General features: G+C 38.8%; 1 protein-coding gene across 3 annotated transcripts in view; it reads right to left on the bottom strand.

Annotated features, from left to right (window-relative positions):
• Window positions 1–24070, bottom strand: part of grik4 (glutamate receptor, ionotropic, kainate 4) — a 300819-nt gene that overhangs the window by 162483 nt on the left and 114266 nt on the right. For all 3 annotated transcript variants that reach the window (XM_069534505.1, XM_020087982.2, XM_069534506.1), the window contains exon 3: window positions 13894–14027. In XM_069534505.1, coding sequence (XP_069390606.1) covers window positions 13894–13975 — 82 coding nt within the window. In that variant the 5' untranslated portion in view covers window positions 13976–14027. The remainder of the gene's footprint in view (window positions 1–13893; window positions 14028–24070) is intronic.

Here is a 24070-nt window from a genome sequence, read left to right on the forward strand (position 1 = left end):
CCTATCACAATACAAAATGGCAGGAAGGATCTTTTTTTCTTTTTTTTTAAATAAGCTGTTGTGCTGCCTTAGAGCAACCACAGTTTCTCACATCTCAAGACAAACATCCCCCATGACCAAAATACAGTCCCTCCATCTTATTGATCAGTCTGACCTGAGAGAGTGGAATCACTGAAATATATATCGTGAACAAACTATCAGTTGTGAGCTCCATTCTTGCTTGTGTCCTCCCAACCAGACACAGGATATCTGGTATCTGGAGCTGGGAACAAGACAACTACAACTCCCTGCCAGGGTTAGCTAGCCATTAGGCAAGCAGCCATTTCTTGCCTTCCTGGAGAAGGGCCTGGTAAATTAACCATTAAGACATGGCAATGAATTTCAAATAAAACAGCAGGTAATGCCACAGATGTACACTCAGAGAGGAGGATGGATGTGGACATGTGCGCAGGTGAGTGCATACATTAGTGTTAACACAGAGTCGCAGGTAGGCGCGGGAGCAAATTTTGCACACATCGGGCATCTGTGCAGCCAGAGGTGTTGCTCGAGGCGCGGGTGACAGCTGCCTATGACAGTGCCAACTGTGTGCAGCGGCAGAAGGGCCTGGCAACAGCTGGGAGGGGGCTCTGAGGACTCGCCAAACTCTTCACTGTGAGTCATGATGAAAGATGTGGCATAATGGAGTGGGACTGACAAGATGGGGTGACAGAGGAGTGTGTATAGTGGGAGAGGGGTCTCCGTATGTGCATGTGTGTTGAGTGCATGTGGATAATTTGCTCATGCAGGTATAAAATGGATGGATGAGATTAGAAAGGTATTTGACACCAGGGCACAGGCACCAAATCAGTGTGCTAATTCACCACCTGGTGTATGAGAGGCTGATACACACAATGACTAGGACTGATACATTGTAAAGTGTATATCTACACTGAAAAAATGTTTTTGTAAAGTTAAAGCCAATAGTGTTTTAAAATACAATCTAATATAATGTTTCCAAAAGAACATTCTAAATTATTTAAATATTGTCATTGTCAGTAGTGCTTTCCAGCTCTCATTTTTTTTCTCTTCACAGAAAGCATATACCAGCCAACCAATACTTTTAAATAAATTTAGTAAACCACAAACAAGACTGACAGGCTGAGTTTTAGTGGAGAACTTTGCTTCATTTCCAACATTTCTATCCATGGAACAAGATTACTCATTACTGCCTTGTTACTTTGTGTTGTCATGTTGTTGGACCTACACTCATTTCTAAAGCCCTAAAATAGCCTGAAGCGACTGTAAAATATTTGAATAATAGCCTTGGAAATTCAATAATGTATGTAACCTGTGCAAATAGGAAGACTAAGCTTGTTAAAGTTGATGAAATAGTGGAGAAGCTCAACAGATTTTAATTTCTGTTTATCGATACAAGTATATGCCCTACGCTTATTGTCAAAACAAAAACAAAAAATAATACTTTTTTTTTTGTTCATTCATCAGATCTGTAATTGTAAATGTTGTAAAAAAAAATTCAGCAGCACTGAAAAAAAGCTGCAGCTGGTGACTCCATATGTATCAGAAGAGACACATGACAATCTTTACCCTCTGCAGGTCAACAGTGACAAGCACCGCAGTGCAGAATGAACTGGCTAATCCTAAATTGGGAGGGGGGAAAAGGAAAGAAATGAGAAAAGGGGGAAAAAGGATTTAGACTTTACGGAGGAAGAAAATACATTTCCATCCAGACAAAGAAAACAGGAGAGAAGAACGACTGCTATGATAGATCAATGAAACTTCATTGTCATAGCACCAGGATATATCTAAGGCCAGTCTTCTAATCTCGGTTATAACTGCTGTTTCTCTGTGGTAATCGACCAAATCCCATACAGACTGTAAAATGATCCAAGCACACACCCATTAGCTTCAACATAGCTGCCATTAGTCTGGGCTATTGAGCCATACATGCTTCTCTGCATGTAAGACAGACTTGCTTCTCTTCTTGCAAGGACAAATATGTGCTGCAAGTGTGTGTGTGTGTGTGTGTGTGAGAGAGAGAGAGAGCTTCTTATCGGAAATGAATTGGTCAAGGACAGTCTCCCATAATGGCAGCTATTTGTGATCTTCTTTAACCCCTAGCCAAAGTGCTGAAGAAGGACAAAGAAAAGGATATGGTCTCAGTTGTGTATATGTGTGTATGTGTGATTTGATGTGTACCTGCCTGCACTTAAGCATGAAGCTGTCAGCCAGCCCAAGCCTCAACATCACAATCATCCTGTCGTCCTCATCCTTCTGTACCTGCAGTACTAAATAAAGCTCTAAATCATTACTTCCTATTGAAAAGGTAGCATGGTTTAGATGCTAGATGCCTTTCTTTTCTTTGTTTCTGAATAGGAAAAATGGGCACACAGCTCAATCACTACATTCACTTAATTTCATACACAAATGTTGACTAACTAACCCTACTTACAATACATATAATTATAGGAAGGATGAGTTTGTTATTGTAATTGCAAATTGTGAACATGAAACCATTGAAGCTTTCTTTAAACACAGACAATAACTAATAATAAAGGGAGTCCTGTTTTTTCATAGGCAGCCATGTGGCCAAGAGATGTATACACAGAGCATATTGTTCCAGCTGCTGCAGCCATCTGAGCATAAAGACCTTATCACTGTAGCAAAGTAACAAGCAGCTAAATGAGAGGGCATCAGGGAAGTTAAAGTTTAATGGCAGCATAGTTGAAAATCACCCAGACAGAGAGAGCCAGAGAGAGGGTGAGAGCGAGAAAATCTCTGCCCCTGTGAACATTCACATAAACTGCGTATGCACAAGCCAGTATATGCATGCATGCATACCTGGGATTGATGTTGTGTTGTTCTGCCCTCATCAAAACCCAGTCAACAAAGGCTGTTTTTTTCCGCTAGCTGCCAAGAGATAATAGCTCTCCACAGGAGGAAAAGCGGAGCGTTTTCAGCATTTACAGCTACATTTTCACAAATAAAGGCAGAAGCGCAGGCACTGGCATAAACTCACACAACTGGCAGTGGCAATATATTTTTAGTAATCCAAGAGTCCAACGTTGTTGGTACAGCAGTGGTGCACACGTGCTGCAGGTGTAAAACAGTTATGAACAGGGGGGAATGAATTACAATAAGTGTTTGGTTGGCATCAATCATAACTAATCAAATCATCTCCTTTGATTCCCTTAAAGACCAAGGCTTGCTCCACGATACACTGACCATAATGGATGAGTAGAGTCAAGATCCACTACACAATACTAGCTTCTACTAAGAGGAAATTGATGTCCTTGTCTGGGAGATGCAGTGTCCTGATGTGCAAATGTGGGATGACTGCAAATAAATTTGCCTCAGCCTTTTCCTGTAGAAAACACGTTATAGTAGTACACTCGTAGCAGTACTAGTATGCAAGTATTGTATTGATCGGTAAGCTGGATAGTATGAGTGCTCATGGGACTGTTGAGTGTCCTGGTTAATTTTAGCTGATTTAGTTATTTTAGTAATGTGTTAATGACTAATGACTTATACATATATACATCATTCCCTGAGACATTCCCCGAGACTGTTGGGGATGGTGTGTTTGATAGGGTTCAGGCACTGTTCATGTAAAATGTGGTGAGCGAGGCACAAGCTGAGAGGCAAAATCAAAATCTTTGTACAATATTAAAGGTACAGTGTGTAGAATTTTGTGATATGTAGTGTTGAAATTGCATGTTGCAGCTGAACACCCCTCACCTCACCCTCCCCTTCAAAACATGAAAAAGAACCTCTGGTTGTCATAAAAACTCAAAAGGTGTTTAGTTTGTACAGCCTGGACTAATGTAAAAAACATGGCTGCCTCCGTAGAGAGGGTCCCTCGATGTAAATATAAAGTATTTAAATGTAAAGGGCCTGTAAAGGGTAAAGAAAACTACAATTCATACAATTTAGATTAAAAGAACTAGTGAAAACATCATGAGGATTATTCTACATTCAATTTCTGCCAATAGTTCCCTTTCACCTAAATCTTACACACTGGACCTTTAATTGCCAGTTACTACAGATAACTTACCCAGAATGCAGGTACCTAATCATGCAGGCCTTGAAATGTAACCACGAGGATCTTCAGCTGTATTGTGAATTTTTACAGGGATCCAGAATAATAGGAAAGGCGGTGGCCTTCTGGGCCACATGCAGCTGATACAGGAGTGTGCTGCCAAAGCAACTTAAAGGGGAGTTGGATGAAAGTGGGGTGAAATGAATGAACAGTGTGATTATATCCATATCCATTACAGAGTAATAAAAATAATGGGACACCTCTACACAAGTGTTTACTTCATCCCATTTAAACTTCAGCCATGGTGCTGCTGTACAATGACCTTCATACCACACGATCACAGGACTATAAAACATACAGTAATAATGTTTGTGTTCTCTTCTCACACCATTTTATATTAACTAAGCTTCTGCCTTTCGTCTCAGCATGACGCAAGCTCCATTACACATCCCAAAACATCACCCTGCAGCTTGTTATTAGCTGTTAATAATTTAAATACTAATGTTTTCGTGTTTGTGAGTGACTGAGGATAGTTTACCCTTATAGATTATACGCACATGTGCATGGGCAAATGAACAAACATTCATTTAAATTTGTCTTTGTCAATCCCAGTGGGGATTCATTATTCAGGGGAGTGTGTTTTGTGTGTGTGTGTGTCAGAATGTGTGATTGAAGCTAAGAGCACACGCACCACATGCCTGTGCTCCGCGACTTTATCAGATTTACTGAATAATTTATGGAGTAAGCTCGGGAGCAAAGTACTGTGCATAATTGCATAACATCACTCCTATCTGCCATTCCTGCCATTAACTAAACGATTGGTCCCAGCACCTGCCCTGGTAATTAAAACCTTAAAGATTAATCATAAACTCTGCCCCTTTCAGCCTGAGCCTGAGGTTCAGATTTGTGTTTTCATAGGTATGGGAGGCATTCAACTTAAAAAACATATTATTTAACACCAGAAATCCCAAACACTGACTTTCAAATGAGTGGTCTTGTATGAAAGATGCATGGCTGCCTCCAGGCACACACGGCCCTGTAATTAAGCTCCCTTTTCTTTCTGATATGACCTCATTACCGTTGCTGGCATTTGAGTGAAACAGAGAGGACTGGGCAGTAGGCTCTGGTAACAGGTGGTCACCTAAAAGAGAGGCTTTAGCTCAGATGTGCCCTGTAGCTCCAGGTCTGCGAGAACATTTGTCTGATCATCATTAACCTGATGACTCACAGAGCACATGGCTGGGTAATTAAAATTAGGGAGATTAATCATGTAGTCTACTCTTGTGGTTCCTCAGTTGAGCATCAGTCTTTGCTTTCGTCTCCATTCATAAAAGAATCATGTGTCTCTACAGAGGAAGTGAGGCTATAACTCAGAGGATATTTTAAAATAACACAGGACAGCTCCCTCACAGTTATTTACTCTGCTTCCCCCCCAACATGCTATCTCCTCTACTCTTCCAGTAACAGTGGCAGCGAGTTAAATGAGTTTCAAGATACCAACTGAAGTCTGAGGGCAGAATGAACATGACTGGAGGCAAGGGCACAATAATTCAACCATGGTGGCTCTAGCAGCAATAGCCTAAATATGTGACCGTGAGCATAGATGAGGCCGAGTCATGGGAATTTAACAGTATGGTGCTTCTGACTTCTGGATATTAGCTCAGTGGGGCTAATTATGCTATGAGACTCTACCCGTGGGCTTCAATTTGGCTGATCCAGCCATACATGCCCTTAGTGAGGAACTAAAGTTTGCACACAGAGCAGTCCAGTGTCCTAAAAAATGTTCATACTGAATGACTTTGCAACCAGTGGTCTATGTCCAGCTCATTACCGGGGCCGGAAGTAACTTGCCCTCAGGTACATTGATGGGCATGCAGAATGTAAGACTTTCATGCTGAAGAGCAGAGTTGGCAATATTTCTTGCTTTTTGTTTTTTGTGAACATAACTTAATATTTTATCGGCCTAGACTTTGCTTAAACCATGCAGCATGCATGGATATTGTTGGAATATGTAATTGTGAAAATCCTTTTTTAACTATAGCAGCACTAAGTAGAACCCAGGGCCCAACAGTCCCCTTAAATCAATCTAAGTTGCACCAAAATGCACACAAACATATCAGTCCTCTTAATAATAATAATAACTCCCTGTAAAAATTGTAACAACTGACTGTTTAACTCAACTACATAAGTCTCCTATTCCCATCTGCATTGTAAATTTAAGTTATTCGCAGATAACGGCTGGTATTCAGTATCAGTAGATGTTATTCTTGCAGACTGTAGCTAGTCTCTTTTGCACATCACTGTATCACTTACTACTATCTATCTATCTTTATGCCGGATTTTTTTCATCAAGATCCATGAAATATTCCCTGGAAAATTGGTAAAATTGTCAAAAAATGCCTTTTCCATTATCTGCCTCTTATGCATATATGCACCCCAAAATCTAGATGGAAAATGCCCCTTTGTGCGCCAAAATTTAAAGGATTCTTTCTTGGCCTATGTCCCATTGTATAGTTTTTACATCATCCTGCTGACAAACCAACCAACCAACCCACAAGGTAATAGAGAGGGGTGAAAACACAACCTCCTTGGTAAACGTATTGAAGTGAACTATCATAATCACATTTCCACAAAGTCCAATGTGCACTGTTGAAGGAAGTTGTGGTTGTAGGTAGAACACACAGTTATCAGGACTTCCCCAGTGGCTACGACTCTAAGCTTTATTTAAGTTGCAGCCACAGGGGTACACAGTTCCGCTGTATTTACTAAACAGAGGCCCCCTCGAGCAAGGATCACTCCATCATGCTCAGTGCTCTTTGGCTTTAAGTCTATCGCACAACACATTTGACTAACAGATCCAGTGCTGCCAGTCTTGGTAAAGATGGCGCAGGCAGGTACAGCCTCTGCCGCAGAGAAAGTGGAGCCAATTGAATTTAGCCCACGGTGAATCCTCCATCATGTTTTCCTGCTGAGTGTGGAAAAGGGAGCAAAGGTTTGACTGACTTCTTCCTGTGGAGCTTGTCTGGTTGTCGCTCCCTCAGTATTCAGGGATGCTCAGTAAGAGGTTTTTTTTGGTGTGAAGTAGAGACAGCTGTAAATTTTGTGTTTAACACACCTCAAGCTGGGTCTTGTGTAGTGTGTGTATTTGGGGGTACAGCATCAGGTTTCACACAGCATGTATGCCCTAGTATCTATATATAATACAACTTTAAGTTATACTGTTGTTATGGTTCTAGGTGCCAAACTTTACTGGAGATTATTCACATAAATCAGTTAATTGTTATCTGATGACATAATCATTGAGGCCTTCCCAAACTAATGCAAGCTTCAATAATTCAATGGTTAAATTACAAGCTGTTTGTAATATGTTGGAGCAGCTGATACAATGATAACATGCTGACCATAAAACAATCCAGAAGTTCTGTCAAAAATACAACGATGCATCAAGAATATAATTTAAAACAATTGTACGTTAACTAATCCGCTAAATTAAAATTTAAATCATTGAATAGGACATTTGAGCTGATAGATCTACTTTTTCCAAACATTATATTATAACCATAAATAATTCACTGCATTATAATGTTGACAGTTACCTGGTGTGACATTTAGTATGACTAATGAATGCACTTTACTTTTTATTGGCTGGTAACAAACACCTCACTCACAAATATGGTTATTTCATTGTCCCTGCTAATAATTTCATGGATGGTATAAATGATGTATAATACATTATGTTTGAGTGTATGGGAAATCTTGTGAAAGTTTAAATGCCAGGATTGTACAGGGAATTCTATTATCTTCAGGCTATCTCAGACCTGATGTGACATGGTTAATGTAAACGACATGTCACACTAATACAAACACACTAATATGGCTCTGGTTACTGAAGATGCAGGTTGTAGCATAGTCTAAGAGAAGATTTAACAACCAGAGCAGTCAACAAAAGAAACTAAATGGTCAGTTTTCTTTAAGGAAGAGTCTTAAACTTGATGGTCTGTACGACACAAGAGGTTGGACTCTTTGTAGTAAAACAAGCTCTGATACACTCAGGTTTTGGGAAATGAGAGCAGGGATGGATACAGACAGTAAACATCATATTTAATCCACTCTATGCAAGAAGAGTTTTTAAAGTTGGGATGACCATAAGATAAGATAAGATAATCTTTTATTAGTCTCGCAATGGGGAAATTTGTAGTATTACAGCAGCAAGAGTCAAAAGGCATCAGCAAGTAAGTAACATGCAATACTTAAGTGTGAGGAATATATATAAAATATATATGGAAATATAGAAAATGATGAATGTAATTAAACTAATATATACAGTGTAAAGACAGGATAAATATGTGCAGTGTGAGAATGTGTATGTATGTTGAAACTATTGCTTCTTCACATTAAGAGGAGCAGGTTGATGACTTTGAGGTAAACCGTCGATTACCTGGGCCTCTAACCCGAGAGGTATATAACTGGGAGGGGACCGCGAGGCAAACCCAGGATATACTGGAGGGACAACCTCTCCCAACTGTTCTGTAGCAAAGGAAAACAATGTATGGGTTTCTCTACTGGCCCTGTTGCCACTGTGACACTGGATAGAAAAATAATGACTGAATCAATGATGAAAATACCCAGAGGCTCTTGATTTATCCCATAGGGGCTCATAATAAGAAGAGTTATTCTTCAAACAAATGTTAGTGTCAGCAAAACATTTGTTTCAACACATTCCCCTGTCACACTTTGCATTACTCGTTCAAAGTAAACACTTGTATTTTGACAATTCATACATGATACATAGGATAAATGATAATCAATTAAAAAAAACGATTTCATAGGCTTTTGAACATGTGTCATCGCCCTTTAAAAGCCTATTCAATTATGTTTATTAATGATATTTTGTTTTTCAAATGCCGCTATGGAGCGAACAAGTTCTTGATTATAGATTTTGAGCAACAGGAAAATACATATTTAAGGACCTTGTTATGCAACTCAAACATGACTTTGGTTAAATTGTGGCTCCCAAATCCATTATGAACACCAAAAATGCAAGTGCTGGTGATATTGTGTGCAGCTTACAACAGCTTTCCATAACAATCCATATTAATCCTTACTCTGGTTTAACAGGGACCACACATGCTCTAAAAATGAAATCCAAAGCTTGCTGTCTTGTTGTATCACAGAACAGCACATTGAAGGTGAGCTAAAAGATTGGGCACTTGAGTGAGCCAACACCCAGTATGTGCCAACAGCTAAATTTGGCACAGGGATGCACCAATTCAAATGTTTCTGTCTCTTTACTGATACTTATACCTGGTTTGATTACTGAGTACTGATCAGTTACCAGTGTTTCATTAATGAGCTGTATGATTCACTGTATGTAAGAGACTGGTTTTGTTCTTTATGTATCAGGAAACATTGAGCTTAGATTTATCTCTTAACTGCTCTTCTTGATCCTGTAGAGATTGTAGCTGTACTACTGTACTATAACATAACATACCTCAAACCTTGTTTTTCCGCAATTTAATGCTATTGCAAGTTGAGATTTATTTTGGTGAAGATTTAGTTTGTCTATTAGAGTAGAATAGAGTATATATATATATATGTATATAATATTTATTGTATTAGGTCTCTTATCTTAGATCAGGAACAACATAGTATGGTGCATCTTGTCTGCATGGTAGTGATTGGTGGTGATTGGTGGTGCAATAGAATATAAGGTTAATATTCAATTGTCCTGATGCTGAAGTGGACATTAAAGTTGACTTAGTAAGACACTGTCAAATGAAGCAGTTCTTGTGTCCTTGCTTGCTTCCTTTAAGTTTGTGTATTTATACTAGAATGCTCATATTGACTAGCATTACACTGAAGATATGGAGACATAGTTTTTCTGCAGAGTAAAAGCCTAATATAAATTAAAAACAGTCCAAGGGCTTCAGTGAGATAAGAGAACCTGATGTGAGAGTGACACTTAATAATACAGTGAATTAAGAGTCACTAAACTGAAGGAGGCAATGAAATCTTTTGAAAACAGGGAAAACTTTTTTTAAATCGTAGTAATGACTTTATATCATCCTGCTCTGCTCCAGCTATGTTCATTTCAATAGAGGCTATGAGAGACAAAACTATCCATCTCCTCCTCTGAACCTACTCTCTCTCTTTGATTTACGAATCACAGATAATTGGCTTTTATATACTGATATTGAACTGCACGAGGCATTTATGGAGCGGAGTGAGGACTCTGCAGTGTTTATCAATCTAGATCTAATGAAGGATCATATGGTTTTCCTAGATTTTCACTCCCTGTATTAAATAGAACAGACATCAGCTTATAGCAGTGATTACGCACGTTTGGAAAATGATTTATCCGAGTTAACACAAGCAGCGGGTTGTTGAAGGCAGACGCTCTTTCACTTAACTAATGAGGGAATACCACCCACAACAACAAGCTGCACCATATGGTAGTGAACAGGCTTTTTCATGTAATTTTATGCAGAATCTCTTGGTTTAAATATTTTACTTATGTACTGCTGTCCCAAGTCTGACGAGGTCTTGTGTCTTTGTGAAATGGTTTTACCTTAATGAACATTTTTGTCTTCTTCCCTGTGATCTTATCTGCTGAACTATGCGGTTCATGAATAATTAAAGCATCACTTGTCTGTGTGGTTTGCCTTATTAAACGCAAAATTCAATTATTTATGTTTTCTAAGGTCAATATCCATGTAATTAATCTTTCATTATACTCAGACCTCCAGCAACACAACAGCCTACACACTGTTCCACTGCTGCAATGAAAAATGCCATTAAAGTCACTTTTTACGTGAAGCTCATCATCCCAATGAGAAGGTCAATTAGATGGCAAGCAGGCATACCTTAATTTGCCTGAACTAATTTGCAAGAGAAAAAACACAGCAGTAGACGAAGAGAAGTTCCTTAGTTCACCTACGCTGCACTTGCTGCTGGCTGGTCCTGGCAGGGGAATGTGGCAGGGGTGGGAGGTTGTTTTTGGCCCTGACACATTTAGAGAAGGCCAGACAGTGACATTATGCCAGCCAGGCAGCACTCGAGGGACAGCCATGTTAAATACCATCTCCTAGAACGCAAATGGCAGCGAGTTTGTGGTGGTGTTCGGGGGTGTGTGTTTGTTTATGTGTGTGTGTGTGTCTGTTCATATCTATTCCTTGCACAGCCTTGTGTGTAAACACAAACAAACACTGAAAGTACACTGTCAAGGAGATGTGTGTTGTGCTCAAATGATATAAGAAGAAAAGGAAAAAATGGGCCAAGCGCCTAATTATCCATCAAAAAAGCAACATGACTGAGGTAAACACAAACCAGAACAAACTGCGGAGGTGCTTTTGTAGAATCAGGTGAAGGGTGGTAGAGAATTCCGAGAGAACGCAGAGAAACACAGCTGTTTCTTCTTTATCCAACAGTATTCACAAAGAAAAGATTTCTTCTGTGTTTGTGCATGTTGATACAGTAAACTCTCAAACTGTGTTGTTTTAAGAAAGCACAGAAGATTGTTTGGGGGCACCGGATGCCAAACCACCAAACATTCTGCAAACTGTAGCTGTGTCGTGGCAGAGCTGTGAGACAGGGAGCAGACAGAAAACTGTTCCAGAAAATATCTTCTAAGTAAGAAAGACGGCAGTTTTGAAGTGGCTCCGTTTTGTCAGGGAAAGATCAGAAGCAGGCTGCACTAAAGTTCCAATATGCATTCATGAGTTTGTAAAACTGGGACTTCTCACACTTAGACTTTTTTCATCATCACTGCAACTCATTCCTCCAGAAAGTAAGCACTGTATTTTTGATCATGCTGAGAACTGAATCCATCACTCCAGAAGAGACTACTTTCACAAGGCAAACTATCAGTTTCTAATAGTTTTATGATTTTTTCTACAGTTAAATGTCACTTCATCTCAAGAAACAGGTTTCTGAGGCACTGTTTGGTTTTGCTCAAAGGTTTAATTGCCTTAATATAATCACAGTGACTTTTGTGTTTTTGTTATGGATTTTGGGACTTTTTGGGAAATGAACATCTGCTTCATCTAAGCCAAACATCTTCACATAATGACTACACAAGAGTTTTAAATGTTTCTGTGTCTCACTGATAGCAAAACCTTTTATATCAGACTGCAATGATTGGTTTGCCAAAGATGAAGAGAGGAGCAACCGTAACAACGCAGATGGAGCAAACTGCAGTCACTTTGAGTGTGGTGGAAAAACCAAGTTTCTGATGCGCCAGATAAAAAAATAAATTTAGTGTTCAGAGGAAGGACTAAAGTGTAAAAAAGAAAGTGATTGATGGCGACAACAAACATGGTTAAACATTTTCCTTGTTGGAGAGCACTGTTTGTGTAATTACTCTTGCTGGCAGAAGAGGCAGACATTAGCCCCCCCCCTTCAGTTGACAAGAAATGTCACTCTCTGCTGTTTCTGGAAGTTGACAACCATGCTAAAGATTTAAAGCCAGTCATTCAGTCACCACACAGTCTGTGAGCTGTAGAATCAGTCTCATTCTTCATCTTTACCTTTACTTCCCATCAGTGTCTACATACAATATACATCAATTATAACATATATATACATATATCACATACACACACATGCAGCGTTTCTCACCCGAGACTGGGGGTCTATGCATAAATAAAGAGGCAGTCAGTCAAACTTTTAGACAGCGAGCCAGTGACAGGGAGTCAGAGACCTGCTGACTGAAGAAGAATAATAACAAGAAGGAACAACTCCCATTGGTTAGCAGCAGACTCTGGCAGGTTATGGGACTCTTGAACCATGCCCTCTTAGATACAAAGTCTAGTAAGACTCAACCTTGGTCCACCGATCTGCCACTGTTTCCTCAAGCAGAATATCTCAGTGGTTTCCTTCCGACTTTGGGTCTGTACTATTGTAGAAAAAGCTCAAGCATAACAACGACATTAATTTAGCCCTGAATTAGACCAACTACAATGTATTTGAAGTAATCAAGCAATGATACATAACTAATGCTTAAATTGTAAATGCGTCAGTGAGTTGTCTACTGAATTTCAGGTGATCTGCACTAATAGATTATGAAGCATTTTGAATAGCTAGGTTGAAGCTAATATTAAAGCTGAGGTTGCATACACAAAATGGTTATATTTGTTGTTTTAGTTGTTAAGTTCCCTTAAAGCTAACAGCTAATGAAAGAGTGAGTTTAACAGAACTGAAATTATAAAATGAATGCTCATAATGTTTTATACAAAACTTTGATTGTATTTCCACGTTCAGTAACTGTAAGATAACGTAATATTTTCCACGTAGTATTTTGTTTTCAATCAAAGCTGTTCTATGATATATGAATGATTATGCAGTAAAACATTTGCACAGTAAAAAAGTAAAAAATATATCTGACTCCCCAAACTGAATGGGTGGTATGAATGTCTATTGTGTCATAGCCTCAAATTATAAAATTCTACATGGATTCATGAATTTCCCACTGCAACAGGGCACAGAGCCACTGACGATCTTTGTTTGTCTGTGTTTGATATAGCTACGTGATTATACTTTTTTATCCTGTTGATGAAGTGTAACTGGGGAAATATAGGTAATTAATTTCTTTCAGCAGTCACAGGTTAGATTGTACTTTCAATTTGAGCTAGGATTTCATCTGTTATTTCATTTGAACTCTTACTTGACATTGAAAAATTTAAATTCATTGATTTGTTCACAGATTTTGTAATGAAAATGAAAATGATTCTATTCCCGTTAATTTCTTGAAAAAGCTACATCATCTCTGACCCAATAAGAAAAGCAGACCTCCAGGATCAACATGTGTAGGCAGCAGTTTTGCCTCCCTCACTTAACTGTATGTTAGTCTCATAACTTACCTATTCTGAAGGAGAGCGGGCCACCGGAGGTGCTTCTCACCCACATGGCTAAGAAGAGCAGAAGCGCCCAGGCTGTGAGCATCTTCTATGACTCCTCATGGGTCCTGCCCCGGGGGTGCCCCTGTCACAGCCACCTGGAAAATACACAAAAGACAGCACAACATTTATACATCAACCAACATCTAGGAAAACACAAATTAGACTTAACTGTGCAACATACGGACAAACCCACTGTTTCTTCTGTAGTATTGTGTGGGAGCGAGTTTGCTTCTCCAAAGCACCCTCTTTTTTTACATGGAGCCAAAACACAATCCATGTGACTTATGACTTTCATTATGTTCAGGAAGTGTGCTGTATTTTGGACCCAAACATTGGCCTTGATAAAGGTTTCAAAACTCAGTGGTTGACTTTGTTTGTAAATCAATGCATTGAACTTAAGTCTACACAGCCTTTTTTCTTTGGATCCATTCCTTTACTTGCTGTAGGAGATATATTGTGTTTTTTCAGTTTTTCCCTCTCATCTAGTTTGTTGAGGTTTTTTATACAAAAGGTCTGCAAATTTAAAAACACACATTCTGTTTTAAAGGGAGCTTCCCCACAGAAAACACTCACTCCTGAAGCTCCTGATGTTCAGGAAACGCCTCATCAGTGTTCTGACCGATACCTCTGATATTGGATGTGTACATTTACATAATGCACAGCCTGCGACTAGTCTAGCATGCCTGCTAACAATGACAGGTAAAGTGAGAGTGCACACTGACATTTTGACAATCAGGAGAAGCAGCAGCATTGAACAGTATGAGGAAAATGATGTGTTTTCTGAACATAAGAGCATGTAAACCTATATCAAGTAATAAAACTACTTAAAATGATAAACCCTGAATATGAGCATAATATCATTTAAACTTCAGCAATGGTAATTTGGGAGTGGCAGACATTGCTCTTACACAGATTTATGTTGCCAGTGCAGAGATCAAACTGGGAACTCTTCACTCACAAGCTGCTTATCTAACCTTTTGCTCCCCATTGTCCTGGTGTAGATGAAAGTAAAAAGATGCAATCCTTCATGCGTGTAGCACATACACTTCTCATAGGCTTTTAATCTGCAAAGTCCTTCTCACTGCAAGGCCACAGGCCACCTATGACAGCCTCTTGTCGTGTGTCTCTTATGTATGAATGAGGCAGTTGTTGTCTCTGTCTGCTGTGTTCATTCTCTGAAGCGGTGTGTCCTCTGTGCCCTCTGTTTCTCCTGGTACATCTCCTCTGTTTCACAGCATCAGACTCTGATCTACTGTTGTATGGGTATTCAGCAATGTGGACAGGTCATTGTTTGACTTTATTTTTATCCAAACCTCTGTTCCAACGGTTCCATTGTTTCCATCTGAGTAAACAGATGTGACAGCAGCCTCTCATGCACTCAAGCAGAGGATTGCAGAAAACACCTGCCTCCCACCTGTCCATCCTAAAACGTAGTTGACCAATAGAGGGAAACAAACTGTACACAAATTCTTGATAAAAGTCAAGATCTGACTGCTCAAAGCAGCAGACACCAGCAACTGCTATGGTTGAGCACAGCTTCCAAATTATATCAGATCATGTGCTGGTTTGAGCTTCATGCTCCTTTGGACAAAACAAATGGTGTTAGCTAAAAACATGTCAGTTCTTAAAAAAAAAAAAAAACAGCACCCAAAGCTTGAAATTGTGAAAATTGCCAAGAAGCACAAAATGTAAAATGTATTAATATGATAATGTGAAATGTGCATTAATGCCTTACTTAGTGTTTTCAGTGATTCTTCTTTATTCATTCCAGTCATACTGTGATGAATTTAAGAGCAGGCAGTTTAAAGATTACTGGTGGGAAGGGAAGACTGAAAAGAGCAGTTGGTTCTACATCTCATTCAACTGACACACAGAAGAAACCCTGTGAGGTTGAAGTTATGTTCTTAGTCGTGGGAATAGTTTTAGTGCAAGAGAGGCTGGACCTTTATCTCACATTTCATAGTGAAGAATCCGTCCTAACTGACCCACAGTGCAACTAATGAAGGACATGTGTATTTGGTTGTTAAGCTTCCTCAAACAGAGTCATTGGATTGAAATTAGGGCTCAGTCGAACTCATATTGGATCTGTGATTTGAAACAACACGATTAGCAAACCGCAGGTTTAAATGCGTCATGTCAATGGTTTTACAAATTCATGCCACCCTAGTGTTAGTCATGCTGACCAATCAGAATGTTGTTGAAACATTTATATTACCCGTAAATATTAGACCCAATTTTGATTGAAAAATAAATAAAATGCCAAATAGATATTTCTTACCAGGTCCTTCAGCACTAATTAAATTGTATTTGAACTGGCTCTACAGGATAATTGGTCAAATCTATCTACCACAAACCTGGGCCAACACAAGAGTTCTCTCATTTCATGCTTAATTGAAAACAAGGAAATAGAGCTACAACATTTGGTTTATCTGGTGGAAGTTGTGACCTCATTTATTTCTCCCCCAAACTCCACTAACATGTAAATTCAATAACTCTTCCCACCAAGAAAATACGGCAAATGAAGAACTACAATTAAATGGAGAATAGCAGAAGCCATTAAACCTAAATTAGTTTTACATACCATACGGACCAAGAGCATTGATCTACATCTCTGCTACTGGATAAATGACTCACCGAAATTAAGATATTAGTGGAGCTATAGTATTCACATTCATACTGAAAATGAACAGCCTAAGTAAGAAAGCAATGTAAGATTTATCATTAGAAAGCTATAACTGATATTTTTCATGAAAATGTATTAAATGACAACATAAAAAAAAAAAAATGACAGAGTGAAAAGAGACACTTGGGATGTGATCTCCACACACACATGCATGCACACACACACTACCTGGTGAACAGACAAGCAACAAACAACAGATTTACACAGTTAGCAAACTATAGCTGGTGATAGAGTGGAGCATTCAGCAGCTACAGAGCCAGATCTTAGAAAGCAACAACAACGATAAATGAGAGTGAATATTTCACTTCTACTGTATTTGTCCGGTGGACAGTCAAATGAATGCTGCTCAGTTACAGGGTGTATAAATGAGCAAGCATTTGCTACAAAGGAACTGAAACAGTGATGATACATCAATGTTCAAAACCTATTTCCTCTGCTGCAAAACAGCTAAAGAAAAAAAGCTATTGCAGGTTTAAGATAGAGGCTGATCAAGATGGATTTTTGGGGGCCGATTCCAATACAGATATTGGGGAGTAAAAATGTGGTATTCAATATGTCGGTATCAGAAATTAAATATCAGGGGTTTATGGTTGTATATATTTAACCATAAACATTTGAATAAATTACTATAAAGACAGACACAAATATCTGCATGTAAAAAGTATACAAAAATGCAAGTCTTCTGCATTGTTATTTTGTGGAATAAAAGATTTCGTGCAAATCGGCAAATGTAAACGCAGTTTTATATCTGTGAGAAACTGTGTCTCATATTAGTTCAAGTACAATGTCATAGATGTAAAACATATGTACTTGGGTATTTTTTTCACTGCAGTCTGGGTTTGCTGGGGTTCCGTCTGGTATATCTTTCGCATTCATTCATAATTAATTTTACGACACAATTCTCAGTGTAAACCAGTAAAACAATGATTTCATTCATATTGTTACTGCTACTTTAACTTATCACGATTCCTTCAAGTGATTCTAATATGCTTACCAAACGCCAGTCCTCCTGTCTTTTTGTCAAGGTTAGATTTTGTCATTTGAAGCAATAAAGGAGTGGGTGGATCTGGTTATCAGATATAGAGGGTGGTGTCTTCTTTCAGCGTCTTATGTTTTTAATCAAGGTGCAGAGAATCGACTAAGAAGTCGAGAGGGGTCAGTGACAAGGTCAGTGTAGCTGGAACAGACTTAACTTTGGACAAGCAAAAGTCCTCTTTAGACACATACACCCAAATATAGTCAATCAGTTTCATCTGTTAGGTGCACAGAGGACAGAGCATCCAAATGTCAGATAGTACATCCGTGGAGATGACAGGAAGATTAGTGCAGTCAGACAAAATAGACCTGGGGTTCTATTTTAATACCAGCACAAAGTAATTTTCGTCAGGAGGAAGTCGGGTGCCTTGTGATTGGCCTTTTTTGATTATTTGTTTCCTGTGGTGCTGTAGCCTCTGGATTTGGGGCATTGTTTACCTGGAGAGTCTCATCTGGCCAGCTAGACTTTACGAAAGGAGTGAAGAAGTGAAGTCTTAAGACTCAGTAGAGGAACCAGAAAAATCCCTGCCAGCTCATCAGTGTTGAGGAGAATTCATTATAGGACAGGGGGCAGAGCAGAGGGCATCCAGATATGTTGTGGAAGATATTTGCAGGGAACTTGGTTTTTCTATTTCCATGCAGCTTTTATTATGTGCTTCTACTGACTTGTATCTTATTGTAGCGTAACACTGGGATGAGTCTTGTTTCAACATGACTGGGCACCTCTCTGTATCTCTTGACTCACTTGTCTATCATGTCAGTCATAGGTAGAGTCCATGTAATAAATGGACCAGAACAGTTTTCAATGCCATTTTTCCCCCTAGCTATGTTTGAGTAGGTAATTTCCAAGCACAAGAGGAACCTTGAGTAAGTGAAACTACACAAAACTACAGCTTTTACGATTCTGATAGCGCCCCAAGCCCGGTCACTCAGTCAGTGGTGGAAGAAATCAGACGGTACTTGCAATGACGGCCACACACTAGTAACCTGACTAGTCTAATGATGCATACTCTACTTACTATCTGAGCACAAGAGCAACAACTATTAATAATTTACATTATTTATCAATCTGATGTTTACTATTATTGTTTATTGATGAATAATTACCTACTATTTCACAAAGAACTGGTATCCTGCAGTTTGTGTAGTGGGATGGTTACTGAAAACTGAGTATGGCACGGCACGGCCCCACCAAGAATATTTTTAACCAGCCGCCACTGGATTTCAGTATAAATGATCCACATTGGCACAGGAAATCAACCTCTGCAACGTGAACGCCCAAGAGACAGCGAAAACATCAGGTTCACTTCAGTCTCATCTGCTTGCTGTTTATATTGCTGGTATTTAGGAAACATTTGGTGGCTCACTGACTGTGATGGGCAATAAGATGGATCCTGTGAGCTCTCAAACTACCTTAGTTATTGCTCAGGAGAGGGCTCAGGGAACTGTTGGATGGGACTGACACACATCAAGATAATTTCACAGAATTTTCCTTGGAAAATGATGCAAATAACAGCTGTCTTCCCCTAAGGTTCTCGGAAGATGAGGAAATACAGAACAGCACCATGTGAGAGGCCTGTTCCAAAATTAATTGAGTACTGGAAATTCCTTGCAGCTTATATCATCATGCACGCAGGGGGATTAATGCATTTATTTTTCAATTAGCCTGACTTGAGAGTAGCTTGTTACAAAGTCAAATGTTTTAACACAACTAACAACTGATAAACCAAGAGGGCATGAGAAAAAAAGTAAAGATTCAACTGGAACAGACAGATGTCTTTAAACAATCTTGATTCATTAAAAATAGAAGTGTTTGATACATCTCAGAGATCGCACATGAAAGCTTTACCATTTCTACAAATAGGACACTATTACTTTAACCTCATTGGGAAGCGGGACAAAAAAGCCATTCACAAAGCTGATTCAATATCCTTGAGAGTAACTATGGCAAATCTATGTCAATACTAGCTCAGATATGTTGCAGCAGCCTTCACAGGTTAAATCACCACTGAGTGGAGACAAATGCTTTAAGAGGCTTTAGTCTGCTAGTCACAGCAATCTGTAACACTAATGGCTCTTCAGTGAGATCAGCTTGTTCATGTTAGAGCACAACACAAATTCCAGTACACCTAATACAGGGGTAAAATGAAATATTGAGTTGAATGATCGCCCTTGCTCTTCAACACTACTGAGTCTATGCTATCAGTTTGAGTCCAGATTCTTATCTGAGAAATATAAACACAAATTGATGTATAGCTCTATAACACTGTATTGCTCCAGCACTGGCTAACATGCACACTGCCCCTTTAAATCAGGCTATATTTGGGAGTCCAAGAGGGAAAAGTGATGAAATGAGTGAGAGGCGAGAGGATTCAGGAAAAGGAGAGACTATTACTTTTGTTTCCTCAGGTATAATTATTACTTCCATACATTTCTAATATGCACTGGTATACAGCTTATATTTAATACTGTGTGTGTGTTGCAAGTCTACAGAGAGTGTGTTTCCAGATCTCCTCTCTTCACTGTCCATTACCTTTAGGCTTTTCTCCCCAAAAATGTTTCCTACTTTAAACTCACTCCCTTGCAGCCTTAAGCCCAAACATCCCCCACAAACAATTTATTTGACAATGTTATTTCCCTGTTAGGTGGGTTTTGTTCTCCATACACTGTTCCTCGCCAAACACCTTAAATTAAACATTAGACGCCAGATTTGCATCTTGACTTGTGCAATACTTTTTAAGATATTTATAGTCCTCATGACACTAACACATTGGACAGAAACCTAGTGAAAATACAAAGCTGTGATGATTCTTTCTGAGCATCTGAATCTATAACAACATCAAGTTCCTATTGATGAGACTGGATTATGGAGGAACGAAGAGAACAATAGCACAGATTACTTTGACTGTGAGTTGGTATGAATAGGTAGACAGACAGGCAATCATACTGTATAGAGTTGTACCCATTGCATTTCCAGTATAAGCCTCCTCTGACTACTGAATAGGCTGAGGATTGGGAAATAAAATACCAGCTATTGTAACTCGTGCTTTTGTTTCTTTGCTCTGAGAAAAGCCGGCACAGGCTGAGATGGAGAGATGAAATCAGAGAAAAGACGACTGCAGTGTAATCACAGCTCTACCGAACAAGGCTTTGAAAACAAAGCTTTCAGATGTAGTACACAGAATAATAATGACTTCATACTGTAAGGAGGGAAAGTCACTTCCTCTAAAGTTTGTAGACTTCACTATTTGACTTTGACAAAATATGTTGGATGTGTCGTCTGAGGACTGAGGGGATGAAGACAGAGAGAACAATGAGTCTGAACACATCTGCAAACAGAATTTGAAGGAAAATATGATAATAATATAGCTACTATGTCGTGGATGCATAAGCAGGCAACTTTGCCTTTTCTTCCCAAGTGACCAAAAATAAATTAATGAATTAATCATACAGCTTTAATGCACTCACAAGAAGTAACTGCAAACAGAGACAGAATGCATCTTTAAAATTAATGTTTTTGTGCAGCTAGTTTCAAAGGGAAATAGGTGTAACGGTAAAAAAAGACAAGAGAAGATAAATAGTTTAGGGACGGAAAAATAAAATTGCGGGGATAATGTGGGGACTGTTTCAATTTGCACTAAATCTGTAATGTACTAAAAGGTCCAGTGTGTAAGATTTAGGTGAAAGGGATCAATTGGCACAAATTTAATGTAGAATAATCCTCATGGTGTTTCCATTAGTTTGTTTCATCTAAATTGTATGAATTGTTGTTTTCTTTACCCTAGAATGGTCCCTTTATATTTAAATACTTTATATTTATATCAAAAGGGGTCCTCTCCACCTTTAAGAGACGTACTTATTTATTTCTTATTTGTTTGTATGCTCATCTACATCTGTAGTCCCTATAGGCAGGTACAACTGCAACTATAACTAGAAGAAAAGTAAACAACATGACGGAACATGTCCAGTAAAAAGTATCCACAGATAACTGATAGCTGATGACTTCAGCCAGTCTTTGAGATGTGTTATAGGTCATGTCAATACTTACTGTCCTTTAATGACAACACAGTTTATTTTCAAATATATGGAAATATTGGAAGGACTGATAAATCACTTTTTGCTTTAGAAGTAAATATCACATTTGCACAACGTTCTGGCAGTTCCTCCTTCTGACACATTATTAATATGCCTCTCAACTCTAGCTGCTCCATGCCTGTGGAACAAATAAAATAGTAAATATGTAGTGAGATCAACCCTGTGCAATATTCAACAAACTGTATAAAACATTCAACACACAGACTCACACATGAGTGCAATACGGCTATGCAATATTTTACAGGTTTTCAACCTTTCACTCTTTTTTCACTGTCATGATGTTTTCATATTGTTATTTTATCATTGTAGATTCATTTTGTGAAAACATATTTTAGTACTTAACTGCTTTATTTTGAGGTAACTCACTCTTTTTAAGTGGAGCGTCCCTTAATCACAAAAACTGGGGTGAAAATAAACCTCTTGAATCTTCCATCTTGAATGACACAAAAACACAATCGTCTCTGATTGAATCACATCTTCATCAAAACCATGATGGATAGGCCTTTGTGTGGAAGAAAACAGACACACAATCAATTCCCTCAATCAAATGTTTTAATTGTCAACCGATTCCTCACTGTTGTCTTTGTGCATCTTTGCATGTACAGTATAAACTGTATATTTGCATCTCTACAAGGAGAAGTGTGTCTGTAGGCATCAAACTGCTGTGTTATATGACACAAAAAAAAACACAGCTAATAATGACGGACATACTTTTGGCAGCGACTTGTGACTGTTGAAGCTAATGATGAACTAATAATGTGGCCATGTTTTATTGCAGGTGTGTATTCAGTTTAGAAGGGGAGTAAACTAATGCAGAGGGCAGCTGCGGCTCCAGAGGGGTGTAGATGCCTATAAATACAACACTTTCTACTCTGACCCTGCACTTCACACACCCTGATGAGAGGTAATGGCTCACTGACTTCCTGGCACCAATATTGACCTTAAATATGAATCATGTTGACTGTCTGGCATCAGCACTAATTTTCTTTGCATCCCTTTACACCTGACCCATTTTAATATTAGTTCCTGTGTCAAACGTTTGCAAATCACAATGCAGTTATTTTACGATGTTATCATCAATTAATAGCAAGAGGAGCAAAATCAGTCTCCACTAAAAACTAAATCAGCTGCTGCTGCGGTTCTCTCTGAGGCTGCTAAAGTGTTTAATACCTGCTTCAACGCTCAAACAAATACATTGAAACCATAGACTGTGTAAAAAGATGGACAACAACATAAACCCCCCCTCCTCAATGTTAGTGGATGTAACATGGACCAAACTAAAGAGTCAGTGTCGTGTAAGGTTTTTATTAGTTATCTAATGCAATAAAAACAGGGTGAAATGATTGACTGCTGAGACTGGTCAAATGTGTACATTGGCGGGGCCTTGCTATTGTGGCTCAATTCCCTGATCGCTATTACGCAGACTCTGCCTCCAAAATCTGCAGTATGAACGCAATTGTATCCAGAATATGTTGGCTTTATTACTGGATATTGGTGTGTAGAAGCATTGTCCATCTTTATATATGGTCTATTGCAGGTGTTTAATTGCCATTTTTTAAGTAAATTATTATTTTTACCACCTCAATGACTATATTATATTATATTCTCACCGGTTTGGTTGTTGGTTTATTTGTTAACAGGATTACACATAAACTACCAAACGGATTTCGACCAACCATGGCCTGAGAAGAACCAAATTCAATTACAGTGCAGATACAAATTAAGGGATGGATTCTGTATTTTTCTTTATGTTTTAGGAGAAAGACATCCTCTATCAGACCATCTCTTTACTCAATAGTGTTTCTTCTATAATATATAGACAATTGTGTACAGGTTAAATTCTGCAAATGAGTTACTGTTGGTAATCTTAACCTGTGAACTTAACCTGTAAACTATTCCAAAATCTTATTTACAAACAAGCCTATAACCAATCAATCAATCCAATAAGACAATACATCAGGAGTTCTGAGCTGTGAGGTTAATTTGGTTGTGTCACCAGGGAAAGATGAGGAAGAGCATCCACTGATAGAACAGGATGGTCTTGACAGCTGTTTGACTTCCCTCTCAGAGCAACAGTTTACAAAATCCAAATATCACAACTGTCAATCAAGCATCCAACGTTGTGTAGTTCAATTGCAAATGGGCCATTAAAGATGACAGTCTGAACCAAAGGCAAGTCAGAGGCATAATAAGCCTGGCATATTTGCATATATTCATGTACTGTTGCATCGGACATCTCACAACTGGCAGAAAAGGAAGTTGTAGATGGAAATGTGTGACGTGCAACCAATGTTTAAGGAGGTTTGAGAGACTGTCGCAAGCTGC

Source organism: Paralichthys olivaceus, chromosome 11 (assembly GCF_024713975.1).
Source record: "Paralichthys olivaceus isolate ysfri-2021 chromosome 11, ASM2471397v2, whole genome shotgun sequence".
NCBI classification, from domain to species: Eukaryota; Metazoa; Chordata; class Actinopteri; order Pleuronectiformes; family Paralichthyidae; genus Paralichthys; species Paralichthys olivaceus.